This window comes from Anabrus simplex, chromosome 1, assembly GCF_040414725.1.
Source record: "Anabrus simplex isolate iqAnaSimp1 chromosome 1, ASM4041472v1, whole genome shotgun sequence".
NCBI classification, from domain to species: Eukaryota; Metazoa; Arthropoda; class Insecta; order Orthoptera; family Tettigoniidae; genus Anabrus; species Anabrus simplex.
The window spans coordinates 832,521,204-832,540,982 of record NC_090265.1 but is presented as its reverse complement, the minus strand read 5'-3'; the positions used below and the strand labels follow the sequence as shown (position 1 = coordinate 832,540,982).

At 40.6% G+C, this 19,779-nt stretch overlaps 1 protein-coding gene across 1 annotated transcript in view; it reads left to right on the top strand.

Moving 5' to 3' along the window:
• LOC136873944 (beta-1,3-glucan-binding protein) overlaps nucleotides 1–19,779 on the top strand; it is a 243,305-nt gene that overhangs the window by 147,694 nt on the left and 75,832 nt on the right. Inside the window, exon 5 of the mRNA XM_067147324.2 lies at nucleotides 8,681–8,844. Within this exon, the coding sequence (XP_067003425.2) occupies nucleotides 8,681–8,844 (164 nt within the window). The remainder of the gene's footprint in view (nucleotides 1–8,680; nucleotides 8,845–19,779) is intronic.

The following is a 19,779-nucleotide window of genomic DNA, read 5'->3' as shown; positions in this document are numbered from 1 at the left end:
ATATTGTAAAGGTGGAAATTTTCTCATTCCAAAATATTTTAACATATGACGCTGTTGATAGTGTTCGTCGGCCGGATGGTGAGGTTCGGTTTCGAACAGACCTCTTAGTTCTATTCGGCAGGAGTAGGCTATGTGCCCTCACCGGGTTTCACCTTTTCCCTACCTCATTATGATCATATCTCATATCTCTCCCTGATTGAGCATGCGTGGTACTGAATGGAACTATACATCTGCTGTCTCCAAATATCTGCAATGAATGTTGGGGCCGATGATCTCAGATGTTAGGCCCCTTTAAAAAACAAGCATAATCATCATCATCATCATCATTATCATCATCAATATTGCTTAGTTGGGTACGTATCTTGAACACACACGGGATGCTGTGCTGCAGCAGTGCATTCAGCACCTTTACGTCAGAATACTCGGATACATATGATGTATACACTCTGAAAATGTTTGTTACGGTTTATGAACGCTCTGGAAAGCAAATATATTGCACTCATATTTAAGCCTATTGCGTATTTTCAATTTCAAACCCCAGTCAGTTTCCTCTCATTGTGTTGCGTTTCTACTTTCCGCCAGTGTGGATATTGTATTATAAAGGTAAATATAATAACCGTGGAATGAATAAAATTATTCGCTGAAATGCCCCGAAAATTGGGCGCCAGAGTTCACCAAAATTGCTTCGTCGAATTTTGATAGAGCATGATAATCCTCTCTCCCGGGTCGTGTACATAAATCTGCGCACATAATATTGTTTCCAAACCTAGAAATAGCTGTGTGTTTCCAAACTACTTGTACAAAATAAATCACTAACGTCTAACATGAGACATTGCAGCTTCAAATATTCTTACATTAATATACCAATACAATTTTAATAATAACACGTTATGACCGAGAGAGTTTGCCATGTGGTTAGAGGTGCGCAGCTGTGAGCTTTCATTCGGGATATGGTGGGTTCGAACTCCACTGTCGGCAGCCCTGAAGATGGTTTTCCTTTGTTTCCCATTTTCTCACAAGGCAAATGCTGGGGCTATACCGTAATTAAGGCCACGACCACTTCCTTCTCTATCCCAACGTCACCATATGACCTATCTGTATCGGTGCGACCTAAAATAAATGTGCCATCAGAATATAACTTGAAATACCGAAGTATCATATGTTATTTCGATCTACAGGGAATATGGCGATGATGATGGTGAATAAGGAAATGAGGATTTTGGAGAGTAGGTTCGTTACTGACAGATTAATAATTTCTTTGTACACCACTATCCATGCACATTGGTGGATAACAGATCGTTGGCTCTCGATTTTACGGTGTGGTCGCTTGAAATAAATCAGACATTTCACAAGCTCCCCTTCCCTTCAATCCATACATCCTTGACCAGATCGTAGTGGTATGTCATATCATATATTACTGCAGAGTAGACGCCATTCTCTCCAGCTCCGTACCTGCTATATCGCCTCATCGGGTGATATTACAAGCATGGTTTTCAACTATCAATCTACCTGCTGGAATACCTAGGCCGGAACTGCTTTACTTCTACTGTATTTTCCTCTGCACCATAATATTGTGCATGGCATCGTGTCTTCGTGAGACCTGTCCGAAGAATCTTCTAATGAGCCTACCCTACAATTGAATCTTTTTCATTGTTCAGAACATATGCGTTAGTTCCGCGTTCGTTCGATCAGGCGATATACCCACATTGCGAAAGCTTCGATTTTGTTCCAATTTGCTTTCTTAATGGTCCGTTTATCCACGGCATATAAGACGATAATAAATATCAGGAAATTGAACAGGTAGAGTATTTTAGCCATCTTGGCAGTTTCTGTTCTAGTTGCTAATCTTTCCCTGATTTCTTCAGAGCAGTTTGTTATCAGTGTTCCTAAGAAGATGAATTCTTCCTTACCTCAAAACCACTACCTCTCTGATATTTTGCAAGTGACTGTTTGTCCTCTCTACGACCATAATATTTGTTTTGGCGGCTGATCTCTAGACCAGGGCCGCTCAAACACTCAAAATCTCACGCGTCCAAACAGCGACGCAGAGTTCCTGTGCACAGTGCATCGGTCCCACTGGGCTCGGCTCGGACCAACGCTTCGTCTCTGGGCTACTCGGCTAAGCTTGGCTCAACTCGGTCTAGACTATATACTCCACGCTGGCTATCATCAGCTGCTTCATTATGACTTCCATCTCCCTAACACCCGCAGTTATGACGCTAGTATCTTCAGCGAACGTAAGGTTTCTGTTGGCTCTGCCTCTTACCGAGCTTCAGTCACTGCAGTCCTCTACTACTTTTCTCATATACTCTTGTAGTAACTGATTTGACGTTCATTATTCAGGAGCTCTTTTGTAAGTATGTTAGTTATTTTCTGTTCAGTGATGTCCGGCTCCATGGTTGAATGGTCAGAGTGCTGGCCTTTGGTCACAGGGGTCCCGAGTTCGATTCCCGGCAGGGTCGGGAATTTTAACCATCATTGCTTAATTTCGCTGGCACGGGGATTGGGTGTATGTGTCGTCTTCATCATTCCATTCTTATCACGACGTGCAGGTCGCCTACGGGCATCAAATTAAAACACCCGCACCTGGCGAGCCGAACATGTCCTCGGACACTCCTGGCACTAAAAGCCATACGCCATTGATGTTTCTATTTTTATTTCCCGTTTAGCCTGTAGATATCATATTTCGTCACTTGTCTGTGTATAAGGACCCCGCACCATCCTTATGTTTCCTTATGTATAAACAATATGAGTAAATAAGTGGAATCACAGAGGAGGCTATTTACTAACGATGTTACACAGTATAAAGTACTGTAGTACACGAGTTGCAGGATTGTGAGCGACTGCAGTGGGACTTAAACAATGTTGTGAGACGGACAGCAAACAATGGTATGAATGGAAATAGGTTGAGAAGTCAAGTTGTAAGTTTCACCAAGAAGGAATTTATTGTGTCGATGTGGTGATAGTACACCATGGGGAACACTATAAGTACGTAGGTGTTAATTGTGGTATTAATGTGGTTGTTAAGAAAGGTTACAGATCTCTTCATATGGTTATGCGAATATTTAGGGGTTGCAGTATGGGTGTAAGGGAAGGGGTATATATGTCTATCGTAAGACCATAGATAGGGTACTCGTATTGCCCCAATGTATGGGGCCCTCACGAGGAGTGCTTGATACAAAAACTGGAAAAAATTCAAAGGAAAGAAGCATGCTTTGTTCTAGGTGATTTCCGACAAAAGAGTAGTGTTACGAAAACGTTGCAAACTTTGGGCTAGTAAGACTTGGGAGTAAGGAGAAGAGATGTTCGACTAGGTGGTATGTTTCTAGCTGTCAGTGGAGAGTTGGCGTGGAACGACGACAGCCTGAGTGGAGCTTTTCAAAGTAGGAAAGATGATAGTATGAAGATAAAGTTGGAATTCAAGAGGACAATTTGGGGCAAATATTAATTTATAGCAGATTACATTTTCAAGAGAAATGTTCGGTAAATTTCCACGTTCTTTGAAAATGTTTAAGAAAAAGCTAGGTGAATTATTGATGGGGAATCTGCCACCTGGGTGACAGCTCTAAATGCTGATCATTGATGACTGATCCTGTTTATGTTCACAGGGTGCGATGGGCTAAGAATTCATAATGAAAATTCAGTGTGTTGTCCTCTGTTAGTACAATTCAGAACTTCCGTTTTAGCGGGATTTATCTGTATTTAATAATACATGTACTCACGGATTATATTTGAGGATTATTATTATTATTATTATTATTATTATTATTGCTTCGATATTTACATAAAGAACACTACAGGCGATAGATGTAAGCGTCATGAAGCTACATGTATGATGGGTAGTATAGGAATACGAAGATGCGCGGTAGCATCACAACTATGTATTGCGGCCAGTATCGACATGACGGCTTAGAAGTGAAATGTGTACTAGCATCAAGCAATGTATTACGGACGGTGTTGACGTGCAGTCGTTTAGGTGTGAGATATGCAGTAGCATCAAACGGGAACTGTTCTAGAAAGTAATTCGCGAGAATGTGATGCGAATGTGAGTTACCACGAGACGAACATGTTTCATTCAACAATTGTCTCAGTCGGCTGTAAACAGCACGAGATGTCTTGTGATATGTTTCTTTTGGACTATGTGAATGTCAGTGTGAAACATGTATTATAAATAACTCGATCTCCATAACGATAGAAATATAAGAATAAGTGGGGAAAATATAGTTGTTACGAAGGGTGCATATGTAATGTATATTGAAATTTGGAACTTAATACCTTTGTGGAAGTGTGGGTGCTGGTGTAAAGTACTTTGAGGAGCCCACGATATGACATACCTTAAAAAAATGAAACACAAAGGCTGTTGCAGGAAATTTTTTATGCCCAGTTGTTGTGATTAAACAAGATGTTGTAGTGTGTATAGCAAACCGAAAATTTCGTTGCACTCAATAACCCGCATTCACAAAGTTACTTTGATGTAGGAAGTGTTTCGCGACAATGACATAACAAAATTATTGAAGTGGTGTATAAAAAGTATAACTGTTAGGTTATTCAGTCTCTTGAAATTAATTTAAGAATAAATAACATTTAGAAACGTCCTGAAAAAAGAAAACATATAATTTATTCCTGAAAAAGAATATCATTATTTAATTTTGCAAGTGGCTTTACGTCGCACCGACACAGATAGGTCTTACGGCGACGATGGTATAGCAAAGTCCTAGGAGTGGGAAGGAAGCGGCCGTGGCCTTAATTAAGGTACAGCTCCAGTATGTGCGTAGTGTGAAAATGGGAAACCACGGAAAACCATCTTCAGGGCTGCCGACAGTGGGATTCGAGCCCACTATCTCCCGGATACAAGCTCACAGCCGCGCCCCCCTAACCGCACAGCCAACTTGCCTGGTGAAAGAAAATTAACCATATTGTCATTATTGTCATTGGAGCGACTATAACAAGCCAACAACAGACAATATCGTCGTATTGATGGTGTGGAAGAAGTGTGAAAAGCGGGGCTTTTAAAAGAACGAAAGAGTCCTGTAAATAAACCGTCTTTCTCTCCCTATTCTTACCATGTTTTGATAACATTATTGACATTTATGTCGTCAACTGTCTGATGAATTCTAGTTGGAAGTCTGTATAAGAACTCACGAAATGAGCTGAGAGATACTTTCATCTATATCCGGAGTCAGGACGAGAGAGCTTACTGTACTTTTCAAGCAGTTTCTTCGGAGGATCTGGATATACACATGAATAAACTCAATATGTTACATGCGTAAATATTCCTATCATTACCTTTTGATTAAAATTTCAATTACAATGTGCCAAATGTGGGGGAAAATGCCGTCTAAAACGGCCATTCACCCACTGATCGTCACATTATATTACTTGAAATTGAAAGCTCTAATTGACTTAATAATCAAAGGACAAATATTTGGAGAGACTCTTTGTTTTATGTCCTCGGTTGAGTGGCAGATGCATGGTTTGCATGTGCCGTTACGGCTCAAATATAAGATACTAAATGCCTATATTGATAAGGTCATTAGCTGTGAATTATCGGAAACAGGTAATGACACGGGTTTCCAGCTTTGTTCAAAGTCGCATAGTACATGGACCATGAAGTCTGTGAAGTGGCGATCACAAATGTGAAAGACGAATTATGTTTCAAAACGGTACTCATGATTTTTCATCAAACAAACACTTATGGGGGCAATGGGGAGTGTTATGTTCGGCGTTAATAGTCCATCCATCGGTCTTCAATGAGACTGCTATTTTTCCACTTTAGCATCTACACGACCTGCTGTTAATGTATATTCAATTCAGCTCTGTTGTGTGGAAATCCATTCCTTTCCATCATTAACGGGAGGATTAGCTAATTCTCAATATAATTGTAATGGAACTTAACGAAAAGTGTGGATTCGAAAGTTTCAAGATAGCTAATTTTTGCATGGGCTATTCAAAATAATATATCCCATAAATTTTCAGAATACTCTTTATGTTATTTAGTAGACATTTCCTTGTAATTTCACTAAGAGGATGTGCTAATCTCCAGTCTGTCGTCAGAACTTCGTGGCACAAGTCATAATAAATAACAAATTCTTTTATGTTTACATAATACAGTATTACTACTGTCTGGAAACATGGTCGAGATAGTTTCTCATTATAATGTGATATTGCCACAGATGGAAAATATAAATAACGTTTTTTGACACAATCTAACTCATCTGATTACTCTTCTTTCCTTAGATGAACGTTTTTTAACCAACCCTCAATGTATATCGATTTTCTAGATACCATAATTCATCGAACAGAGTACCCAAGTTGGCAGGTCCTATCCCAGTTCAGTCCGGCGATATATGAACAAGCTCAATACGCCATCACGTTAAAGGAATTCTGCAGGACACATTTCTGGCTCATCGGTATGTCCGAAATCCGTAAAAGTAGTTTGTCAGACTTAAAACGGAAAATATGTTTATCCTGTTCTTTTCAAACTGTTTGGTATAGAGAAAATGTCTTACCATGCTACTCCTTTATTGTCTCATATATAAAAAAAACACAATATTTTCTAAACATAATTTACTAGACCACCAGTTTATATTTCACGACAAGCAGTAAATTTCACAGTCACATTCTCTTAGCTTTTAGCTAACAGTACCATATACACAGAGAGGCTGTAGAATCGCTCATTTAACACCAATGGCTGGACTGAGTGGCTCAGACGGTTAAGGCGCTGGCCTTCTAACCCCAACTTGGCAGGTTCGATCCTGGCTCAGTCCGGTGGTATTTGAAGGTGCTCAAATACGACAGCCCCATGTCGGTAGATTTACTGGCACGTAAAAGAACTCCTGCGGGACTAAATTCCGGCACCTCGGCGTCCCCGAAGACCTCAAAATGTAGTTAGTGGGACGTAAAGCAAATAACATTATTATTTAACACCAATGGAGTAAACAGCATTCTGAGTTTATACCATACTGAAACAGAGAGATTTTTTAAATGTTGGACGATCGGTTAAAAACTCGGGTATAAAATTCATAAGAAACTCAAGACCATAAAATATCGCTTGGTTAGTTTCATCGAGTGATAGTAAACTCCCTTGTAGTAAGTCCTTGTTGCTCACTATAGGTAGCACAAATTCACAAACGTAATAAGTCCGGCACGAGTTCTTTAAGGTTCAAAATATACCAGGGATGTAATCTATCGTATGAAATGTCTCGGTCTTTCCTTTGAAATGTTTTATTTTAATACAGTATATTGTATCCTAAAACTTATCGTCGTGATTCGAACATTTTCAGATTCACACGTTTGAAGTAACAGACGCGAAAGTATCGAGAATGATCGCAGGTACAAACAGGTGGGAATAATGGGAGGAGGATACTCGAATTGAGGAGATAAAGGCTATGTTAGGAATGAACTAGACTGATAAGGCTGTACGCATGAACTGGCTTCGGTGGTGGGGTCATGCGAGGCGAATGGAGGAGGATAGGTTACCTAGGAGAATAATGGACTCGGTAATGGAGGGTAAGAGAAGTAGAGGGAGACCAAGACAACGATGATTAGATTCAGTTTCTAATTATTTAAAGATAAGAGGTATATAATTAAATGAGGCCGGAGAGTTGGTTAGAGAAGTATGGAAGAGTTTTGTAAAATCACAGAGGCTTGCAGACTGAATGCTGAAAAGCGTACCATTCTATAATGAAGATGTATGATGCAAGCACTATATTGCCCTTTGAAGTGTAAACCTACTCGAAGATCTGAAGCAGTCAGCAAGAAGTACCGTGCATGACTGTACACGAGAAGAACAGCGTGCAGTTGTGCGTTTTTTGTGGGCCAAAGAACTGTCCACAGAAGAGGTACATCGCGAAATGCATCCCGTCTATAGTTGAAAACTGTTTCTCACGGAAAGCTGTGTTCAATTGGACCCAGAAGTTTAACCATGGAAGGAAAAGCATCAGAGATGGGGAGCACTTGGAACGTCCACCGTACAGTCCTGACTTAGCCCCCAGTGATTTTCATCTGTTTGGGCTCCTAGAAGATCAGTTGGGTGGCCGTCATTTTGATACAGATGATGCCGTAATCTATGAGGTTACACGTTGGCTGCAACAGCAACCAAAGGACTTCTTTGCTGCTGGCTTTCAAGGACTTGTAAAGAGATGGGATAAGTGACTGAATGTACAGGGTGAATATGTGGAGAAGTGAAATCAATGTCAGAAAGTTACTTTGATTATTTTTGCCTCAATTCAGTTTTGCGACTTATTTATTGACTCACCCTCGTAACAAGATTGATTTGATTCCAACAAAAGGGCTTCCTTTTAAAATAAAAAAAAATTATTTCGTACGTTTGACTAAGAATTTCAAGTAACTGACCAAATATTCGTTTATCACACTTATGTACTTTGAGCAAAGTCATTCCTAAGTCTGGTAAAGTGGGAAGGAAAATGTTACAAAGGTGAAGGAAATATGGAATTCGGTGGATAACTCATGATGCTGGTGTTTACTCACTTCTTATGCAGGAGTCTACTATGTCTGTGTGCTGGAGTTTATACCGTCTCAGTGCGGGATTTTAGTCGGCTCTGTGCTGGAGTTTACACAGCCTCAATGCGACGATTCATTCAATGTTGGAAGACGGTCGAGATGTTTAGCTTGTTCCTTGTTTACTTCAGTTAGCTAATAGTGTTTTTCTCTCTCTCAGGTGTACGGGTGAATCTCAAGAGGAGTGTCAGCAGAGCGCATCAGCCTTCAACATCCTGCCACCTGTGCTCTCTGCTCGCATCAAAAGTACTCAGTCCTTCAGTTTCAAGTATGGTGAAATTGAAATTCGAGCTAAACTTCCAGACGGAAACTGGCTCTACCCACGTAAGTTTTAGAATTTAGTTATTACAGTGTTAGGATCTGCGTTTGACTGTCGAAGATGGCTACATGCTCGATTCTCAACTTATTTTTCTTCATCTTCTTCTTCGCCATTTACTAATTACTTGGGGTCGACAATAAATGTGGACAAAGCTCAGCTCCCTCTGTGGTTGAATGGTAGACTGTCGAATTTCGGGTCCCAAGGTCAAAGGTTCAAATTCTGGCAGAGGTAGTCCAGTTTTTAATGGTGGAAAAACATCCATCCGACAGTCCATGCTAGATCAAGTTTCTAACGATTTAAAGATAAGTGGTACGCAACTAAACGAGGCTACAGAGCTAGTTACAAATAGAGGATTATGGGGGCGTTTAGTAAATTCACAGAGATTTGCAGACTGACCGCTGAAATGCATAACAGTCTATAATGAATGTATTTGGGTATTTTTTATTATTATTGTTAATCTTAAGAATCAATCGGGCTGAGTGGCTCAGACAGTTGACGACCTGGTTTTCTGACTCCAACTTGACAGGTTCGATCCTGGCTCAGTCCGGTGGTATTTGAAGGTGCTCAAATACGTCAACCTCGTGTCGGTAGATTTACTGGAACGTAAAAAGAACACATGCGGGACAAAGTTCCGGCACCTCGGTGTCTCCAAAAACCATAAATATATTTAGTGGGACGTAAAGCAAATAACATTTATATTTTTAATCTTAAGTATCATGGAATCTGTGTAATGATTCCTATAGTATAATGAAAACCTCTTCCATTGTCAGAAAAGAACATTCGAAGAACCCGTACTGAGGTACAGGAATGCAGTGTGGTCTTTCGGCGGCGAGATAATGCATCGAGCATATTTCCATATGTCTCCTTTTTGTAAAATGCACAAAGAAATCAAAAAAATAGGAATTGTGTTCGTTGATCACGGTAAAAGTGTTATTTATATGACTGTGCTCCTAGAAAGCTACATGGCAAGCATTAATCCTTATGATGCGCTGCGACATTCGACTTTTTCCTTTCATTGCGATATTCGACTTCACTTACAAGGAAATACTTCATAGATTGGTATGTTACTAGACATTACTCCCTGAACAAAATATAAAAAATATTTTGCTGACAAAACATTGCCGGGTCACTTGCTGGAGGAATTTGATTGGCTATTAAGCCCACGCATTTCCTCTACTCTAACATTGTTTTAGAGCGCCATTGTTCGTAAATGTTGAGCACGATTTTATGTACATGTGGGTTATTGTGTACTAGCTAATGTACCCATGCTTCGCTACGAAATACTACATTGTATACAGAATTCTAGATTAAGTAGTGTACACGTTGTAAGATAGGCACCTTCCCTTGAGCTACCATTTAATCCAGGGTGAATAAGATCATTTAGAGCCGAGAGTGTAGTTAGCCTACTTATTCTCCCAATTTACATACAAATTTTCATCAAATTCTGTTCACCCGTTTTCTCGTAGCTCGGCTTTGATGAGATTGTAGAAACCAAAATCCAAATTATCTCTGCTATCTTAGCCGGTACGGTAAAAATTAATCAGACATAAATGATGGTAACTTTAATTCTGTATAAACCGAGCTCGATAGCTACAGTCGCGTAAGTACGGCCAGTATCCAGTATTCGGGAGATAATAGGTTCGAACCCCACTGTCGGCAGCCCTGAAAATGGTTTTCCGTTGTTTCCCATTTTTACACCAGCAAATGCTGGGGCTGTACCTTAATCAAGGCCACGGCCGCTTCCTTCCAACTCCTAGCCCTTTCCCGTCCCATCGTCGCCATAAGACCTATCTCTGTCGGTGCGACGTAAAGCAACTAGCAAAAAAAAAAAAAAAAAAATCTGTATAACTTTCGTTTTATAGTATTTATCGATAGGGCTACTAATAACGTAAATATTTGAGGCTGTACCCTAAACTACCATTACACTCAGAATTAATACAATTATTTATAGCTTGGATTGTAGTGGCTCATTTCTCGACTTCATATGCCGATTTTAATTAAATTCTGTTCAGCCAATTTCTCATGATGTGCGTGCGTACATACGTACGTACGTACATACAGCATACATACAGACAGACGTGATGGAAAATTAAAAAAAGTGCATTTCCTTGTTATTTTGGTAGTGGATTTACGTCGCACCGATACAGATAGGTCTTATTGCGGCGATGGGATAGGAAAGGCCTAGGATCGCTAGCGATGGTTATTTCTTCTCAGTAAAAGCTTACGAGAAAAACAAATAAAGTCGTTAGCAACTTCTTGGACAGCCTATGCAGCGTGTAGCCGGCCAAGCTGTCTTGATAACTTTGGGTGGTGCGCTACACTGACGTGTCGCTCGCTCACATACGAAACTTGCTAGTAATGGCGGCGAATCATACAGCAGCATTTGATCATCACGACCGGATAACGTAGCGTCTTTATTCTGATTATCAGGCGCCATGATATCCTGAACAGACTGGCGTAAAAAACTGAATTTTTTCTTCTTCTTCCTCTTCTTCTTCTTCATCATCATCATCATCATCATCTTATTATTAATATTCTTCTTCTACCGCTTTTCCCACACCTGTGGGGTAGCGGTGTACAAAACTGAAATCCTAGTAGTAAAACTCCTCCCGGTTTCGGGTGAGCACACTGAATATGTTTTATGAAGCATATCGGTAAACACGGTACATTTCGCAGATGTCAAAGTGCGCCACATTACAAAATAATTACTGAAGTGACATACCCACGTAAGATAACTTACGTAATTACAGTAAACATTACAGGCATGTCCTGTGGTATTGACAGGTATTAGTGGCTAAGTTTAGAACAGAGTACCCTAGGATATAGGCTAATAAAACTAAGTGCAAAGTTGATCAGTAGGTTATTATTGTGAACAGCGAATATTTGTACCTTCTGGCACAGGGGCTCTTGCGTATACATGGGCTTTTATGGGACTAATTTGGCAGAGTTGTGCTGGGGCTCCTGAGGCAAGATGGCGGCTAGCACAGGGGCTGTTGCGTATACATGGGCTCCTATGGGACTAAATTGGCAGAGCTGTGTTAGGGCTCCTGATTGTGAGGCAAGATAGCTGCCACTGCCCTTACTCTAGCTTTTTATGTTAACCGCATGCCCTTCGTAACTTTCAACGCTTGGTGAAGTGATGTAATAACTATTGGCATATTCTTTTTCATTTTTTTTAGGTGAGAGGGTGATGGATTACTGCTGTAAGAAACAACTGAAAGGGGTACTGGGGTATGTTACCTTCCGAGAGTGATTTAGCGGCTAGAGGACCTAGAGCTGAGTCTGGCATTAATTACAGTTTAAGTTTCCCTGAGTAGGGAAACGAGGGTTTAGCTGGGTGGTAGATTTTAATACTTCTGTCTCGAGAACATTCTACTACAATAACAAGCTGTTGATGCTGTCTACCCTCTTAGAGACAGCGAACTCGAGGACTAGGCGTTTCTCACTCAAGTATAGTGCGGTATGGTTATGGGGGTGCTAGCCCGCCGGAATTTTATTGGGGTGTAATTAGGAGATGAGATTATATGAAGAGGATATCCGGTTGCTTTCTAAAAACGTTGTTATACGTGATACTGACATCCACGAGGCTTCAGGAATCTGCTGATGGTGAACCTGGATGTGCTATGTAAGCAACATGCTTGAACACAGCTGAAAGGGCAAGAGTCTGATAAGGAAGATTGCATAGGGTTACAATTGACATGAATGAAATATACGACCCGAGCTGGCTTCGACTCTTCGACTTGGAACACAGTGTTCGACACCTGTTCCGAGCAGAGCCAGAGGCTAATGGCCTAACTCTGCAGAGCTACCTCAGGGGCTCACAACGTGTAACTTAGGACCTGTTATTTTTATCAGCCTAACTTTCAGGAACTGAGGCAAGGGCTTCTGGGCAAGATGGTTGCTACTCTTATGGCCCTAACTGTGGAGAGCTACCTCAGGGGCTTACAACTTGTAAGATGACCTATTAGTTGTACCAACCTAACTTTTGGGAGATGAGGCAGGGCCTACTAAGCAAGATGGCTGCTGTACGTTGGTTATGTGAGACTAGCTTTAAAGAGCTGGGCTAGCGCTCATCTTTCTAACCAGCTGCCCTTCCTACTTTAGTGTAACACAGGGGTTATTGATGATCATGGGCTTTTATGATACAAATCTGGGGGAGGGCTCTGCTAGGGCTTTTCGCGTATTGGGCTAATTTGGGAGTTTCATCCTCTTAATGGGATGCCCTTCCTAACATGAGTCTAGCGCAGTGGCTCTTGCGTATGCATGGGCTCTTAAGGGACTAGCCTGGTGAGAGCTGCACTAGGGCGCTCGAGGAAAGATAGCCGCAATGCATTAGTTATATCAGACTAAATTTAAAGAGCCGGGCTATGGGTTAATGTGTATTAGGTTAATTCGGAATTCAGTGGGCTCATTCTTGTAACCAGCTGCTCTTTACAACCTTAGTCCAGCGCAGGGGAGACTAGTATTGATACATTGGCTCTTATGACACTAATTCGGCGAGAGCTATGCTAGGGCACTTGAGGTAAGTTACATAGCATACACGCAAGTAAATCTATAAATTCTAACAGATATTATAATGGTGCACATTATAGAATCATTTAAAAGTAATAAGGCTGGGTGAAGGAGGGTAAGTATGAGATTGTCTTCTCAGCACAACAGCTCACCTACGAGCGGGCTTATTAACCTGCAATTAATTCGCTGAGGGAGGAAATACAAAATTGATTGTTTCGCATTTAGCTCAGAGCTCCTACTTACGATGTTATCGAATTCTGAAAACGGTACAAACATCTACCTTCCGCATTTGAAAACTGTCTAGTTGAGGAGTAATGGGCTGATCTAAAAATGACAGACAGAGGTGTCATTAAAAACATATCAGCATAATAAACCTATGTATACACTTAGCTGAGTAAGGCGGCAAAGTGTTAGATTTTAATAATGAAATCTGCATGGTTATCAGCCTAAAAGCTGACCTAGAATGGGGGTCAAAGGTGATGTAAAAATACAGCAGCATATCAAGTCCTTGTAAACTTAGGCTGAATAGCTCAGGCGGCAAAATGCTAGCCTTTTGGGTCTGAAAACTGCATGGTCATTAGCCTAAAAGCTGATCTAAGAATGGAAGACAAAGGTGATGTTGAAATATAGCAGCATGTCTGGTCTATGTAGATTGATTTAATCTGAGTATCACAGGCGGCCAAGCGCTAACTTTCTAGATCTTGAAAAACCTTCCTCATAGACTTGGTAGTGTATGATCCCCTCCTCCTTTTTCATAAATGGACAAAGGGCAAATGGGCTATAGGACTAAAGAACTCATGGGTACTGAAGGTCAAAAGGGTTAACGGGCAATAAAGGACTTAAGGGACAATGAAGGATACTAAAGTTTTAAAGGATGTTGAAGTCAGGTACACTCAGTTTCTGATTTTAAGTTCAGATTTATAGATATGAACTCTATAAAATTATACTGCCCTACAGTACTTTTTTACTCACTTAGGTATTCAAACTTCATGTTCAGAACCGAAAACGGTCCACGTTACTTCCCTAATGAAATATACTTACAACATTTCTGAGGCATAAAACTAGAATATAGTATAACCTTCCCATGGTGTCCAAATTAGTTATAGAGGTTAGGGTGAAGAAGAGGCCAATGGAAATTACGTGGAAGTATACGTCCAGCCATAGTACGTTCAGTTGCTATACGTCCAACTGTGTCTGTCGGCCGAGACGTCTCGCTCATTTGAATAGGAAATTTTGATAGAAATAGGATGAAGGCGTAAATTCATAAGCTCGAAACCCCGTGATCATCGGATAATTATATTCATAAAACATCATCTAGTGTATAAACGGAAACCAGTAAATGAAAGATCAAACATCAGCGGGAGAATAAAGCAAGTTTTATATGTGACATTCAGGTCCAGCATGGCACATGCGGCGAAGGCCATGGTTCAGTGATCAAGAAGGCGTTGATGAGACAATCGATTGTACACGTCAAGAAGATATCGTTAAGCGTGTTCCTTTGCATGATTTCTTAATCAAGAGAGTAACTTTGTCATAGAAGGCATTCCTCAAATGTCAAAAACAGATAGAAAGGAAATTAGAAACCAGCGATTTTTCAGAAATTATATAATGCGAGCCAATGTTATTATTGTAATATTTAAATAGGATTTTGTTTTTAATGAACAATGATAATGTAAACATTGAGATTGAAGGTGGAGAGAAAGAACTGCTGGTTAATTTAAGAAGGAAGCTAACTTAAAATATTGTAAGATTTGAGAAGTTATTGTGAGGAGAATACGGAAAGAAATTGTAACAATAATAGTAAGATCCAGCGTTTAACATAAGAAATAAGGCGAGTGTTTCGGATTAACATTGAAATATTATGTGTTACATATCGGTGTACTAATTCCGATTTTACTAGTTTCAGGTCAGAAGGTGGAAGATTGTTATTGTAAAACCATAACCAAATCAAGCATGAGGACTTGAACAGGATTAGTGTCCTGACAGGCCTGGAACTATGTTGAAATGAAATAACATTTAAATTCAACCAGATGAGGGGATGGAGATGAGCTACAAGAATCCGTCGACGATATGTACCCCAAGATGTTGTCTTTCCTCTATTCTGTCATGTAGAATGCGTAGCAGTAGGATAGATTTTTCTTTTATTTGTCATGATGTGACATTATTAAGATACAACTTGAATAAAATAATGTGATCGTCGCAAATATTCAACGATAACCGTAATTGCAGTTAAGTTTTCAATAAAGAGATATTGGAATTATGTTTAATGTGCAATATTAAATTTAAAAAACACGCAGTCGTGGTAATTATTCCGGGATTTCCTAGAGGTTGTTTGTGAATGTAGGAAATATTATCCTCGTAATTGAAATGACATACTAGTTACTGCGCAGATAATTCTTCTTTGATGATGTGATTTACGTGTGGTTTCGAGATCTTCTTATATGATAACTTTCATGTACGCATATGATTCGTGTAGGATGTGAGTATTTCGTCAGGTTAACACTATGATTCTAACACGTATTTGATGATAAGGTGGTTTCTTCGGATATATGTGCTTGTATATTTTGGGATGGATAATTATGAATAGGCATGGTGCGCATATAAGGTGATGCGAATTGTGAAATGTGAATGAAATACGACGTGCGGGTATTATTGAGTAATAGCTCTTCAAAGAGAAGACCTCACATGTAAGCCTATCTCGATAGTACAGCAGCCTAAACACATTCCTACATTCCCAGCCCTCACCCTCACCTAAGTCCTCCTTCTGTTACATTAGTGGATCGGGTAGCTATATTGGTACAGACTCTTTTCTAACCTTACCCCTCCTTAGGGTGTTAACTCCAACTCTAGCTGTAGAGCCGTTCTCAAGCCCGGATAAAGGAGGACAGAGAACCTAAATACCAGAAAAATGTAAACGCAATACATCTCAGCCCACCAGCTTTAGTCCGATAAGAAAAATGGGTCCTAAGTTACAAGTTATGAGCCCTGAGGTAGATATGCATACGCATTATCCTTTACACTACGTCCTAAGTCTCATAAGAGCAATGCAACAACTATTCAAGTATAATTCTTTCTTCTTTTCGTTTCTTTTTGTTTCGTGCTACAGGTAATTATTATTTCTTAAAAAGCTATGTTCTAGTTATATGCCTCAGAAATGTTCTAAGTACATTTCTTTCATTAGGGAAGTAAAGTGAATCGTTTTCGGTTCTGAACACGAAGTTTTAATACCTAAGTGAGTAAAAAAAGTACTGTAGGCCAGTATAAGTTTCTAGAGTTCAAATCTATAAGATCTGGAGTTAAAATCAGAGACTGAGTGTACCTGACTTAAGCATCCGTTAAAACTTTAGTATCGTTCATTGCCCTTAAGCCCTTTAGTGCCCGTTAGCCCTTTTGACCTTTAGTTCTTTTGTGCATTTAAGACTATTTGCCCTATGGTGCCCTTTAGCCCTTTTGCCCTTCAGTGCCAATGAGCGCTTTAGTCCTACAGCCCATTTGCCCTGTTACCATTTATGGAAAAGGAGGAGGGGGTCATAAACTACCAAGTCTATGAGGAATGTTTTCAAGATTTAAAAGGCTAGCGCTTGGCCGCCTGAGGCACTTAGCCTAAATCAATCTACATAGACCAGATATACTGCTGTATTTCAACACCACCTTTGCCTTTCATTATTATATCAGCTTTTAGGCTAATGGCCATGCTGTTTTTAAGACCCAAAAGGCTAGCACATTGCCTTCAGAGCTATTCAGGCTTAGTTTATGTAGACTTTATATGCTGCAATATTTTTACGTCACCTTTGCTTACCATTCTTAAATCAGCTTTTAGGCTGATAACCATGCAGTTTTCAAGATAAAAATTCTACCACTTTTCCTATGTATAGGCTTAATATGCTGATATGATTTTAATGACACCTCTGTCTGTCACTCTTAGATCAGCTCTTTATGCTGATGACCGTGCATTTTTCAAGTCATACCCCTCAGCTAGACAGTTTTCAAACTCGGAAGGTAGATGTTTGTACCGTTTTCAGAATTCGATAACATCGTAAGTAGGCGCACATACCTAAATACGAAACAATCAACTTTGCATTTTCCTCCCTCAGGGAATTCGTTCCAGGTTAATGAGCCGGCTCGTAGGTGAGCTGTTGTGCTGAGAAGACAATCTCATACCTAACCTGCTCTGCTTCACTCAGCCTTATTACTTGTAAATGCTTCTATAAAGTGTACCATGTTAATATCTATTAGGATTTGCAGATGTACTTGCGTGTATGCAATGTAACTTACCTCAAGAGCCCTAGCACAACTCTCACCGAATTAGTGTCATAAGAGCCAATGTATCACTACTAGCCTCCCCTGCGCTGGACAAAGGTTGTAAAGAGTAGCTGGTTACAGCAATGAGGCAACCGTATTAATCTAATACACGTTAGCCCATGGCCTGGCTCCTTAAATTTAGTCTGATACGACCAATGTATTGCAGCCATCTTTACTCGAGGGCCGTACTGCAGCTCTCGCCGTGTAGTCCCTTAAGAGCCCATGTATACGCAAGAGCGTCTGGGGTAGACTGATGTTAGGATGGGCATTCGGTTATTAGGATGAAACCCCCCAAATTAGCCCAATACGCGAAAAACCGTAGCACAGCTTTCCCCAAGCTAGTGCAATAAAGCCCATGCATCACCAATAGCCCCTGTGCTAGACTAAAGTTAGGAAGGGCAGCTGTTTAGAATGATGAGCGCTTGCCCAGCTCCTTAAAGCTAGTTTCAGATAATCAGTGTACAATAGCCATCTTGCCTAGTAGCCCCTGCCTCAGTTCCCAAACTTAAGGCTAATACTCGTACAAAAAATGAAATGGCGTATGGCTTTTAGTGCCGGGAGTGTCCGAGGACATGCTCGGCTCGCCAGGTGCAGGTCTTTCGATTTGACGCCAGTAGGCGACCTGCGCGTCATGATGAGGATGAAATGATGATGAAGACAACACATACACCCAGCCCCCGTGCCAGAGAAATTAACCAATGATGGTTAAAATTCCCGACCGTGCCGGGAATCGAACCCGGGACCCCTGTGACCAAAGGCCAGCACGCTAACCATTTAGCCATGGAGCCGGACATACTCGTACAACTAATGGGTCATAAGTTACAAGTTGTAAGCCGCTGAGGTAGTTTTCTAGAGTTAAGACCGTAAGAACAGTGTATAGCAAACATCTTTTCAGTAGCCCTTGCCTCAGTACCTGAAAGTTAGGATGATAAAACTCATAGGTCAAAAGTTACAAGTTATGAGCCCCTGAGATAGCTGTCTACTGTTCGGTCCATGACAATATAGTATAGTGGCCATCTTGCATAGTCGCCCTTGCCTCAATTCCTGAAGGTTAGGCTGATAAAACTAATAGGTCATAAGTTACATATTTGAGCTCCTGAAGTAGCTATTTAGGTCTATACGAATGGAGTATTGCAGCTATCTTGCCGTCTAGCAGCCCTTGCCTCAGTTCTCGAATGTCACGCCGATAAAAGTAATAGGTCATAAGTTACAAGTTGTGAGCCCCTGAGGTAGCTCTGTAGAGTTTGGTCTATAAGAACAATGTATCACCATTTGCATCTGGCCCAGCTCCGAACGAGCGTTCAACACTGAATTCCAAGGCGAAGAGTCGAGGCTTGCTTGGGTCTGATATTTCATTCATGTCAATTTTAACCTCATGCAATCTTACTTATCAGACTGTTATACTATCAGTTTTATTCAAGGATGTTGCTTACATCTAATGGGTCATAAGTTACAAGTTGTAAGCCGCTGAGGTAGTTTTCTAGAGTTAAGGCCGTAAGAACAGTGTATAGCAAACATCTTTTCAGTAGCCCTTGCCTCAGTACCTGAAAGTTAGGATGATAAAACTCATAGGTCAAAAGTTACAAGTTATGAGCCCCTGAGATAGCTGTCTACTGTCTACCAGCAGATTCCAGAAGCCTCGTGGCTGTCGGTATCACGTATAATAACGTTCTTAGAAAGAAAACGGACATCCTCTTCACATAATCTCATCTCCTAATTGTATCCCAATAAAATTCAGGCGGCTTAGTACCCCCATCTCCATACCGCACTATACTTGAGTAAGAAACGCCTAGTCCTTGAGTACGCTGTCTCTACGATGGTAGACAGGATCAACAGTTTATAGAAAACCACTTGTCATTGTAGTAAATTGTTCTCGAGTCAGAATAGTTAAAATCTGCCACTTAGCTAACCCCTTGTTTCCCTATTCAGAGAAAGTAAAACAACTATGCTTAATGCCAGACTCAGCTCGAGGCCCTCCAGCCGCTAACCCACGTTCGAAAGTTAAGAGCCCCTTGTACCCTTTTTGGCCGTTTCTTACAGCAGCATTCCATCACCCTCTCACCTACAAAAAGAATAAAACGGAAATGCTCTAGTTATTATATCACTCCACCAATAGTCGAAAGCTA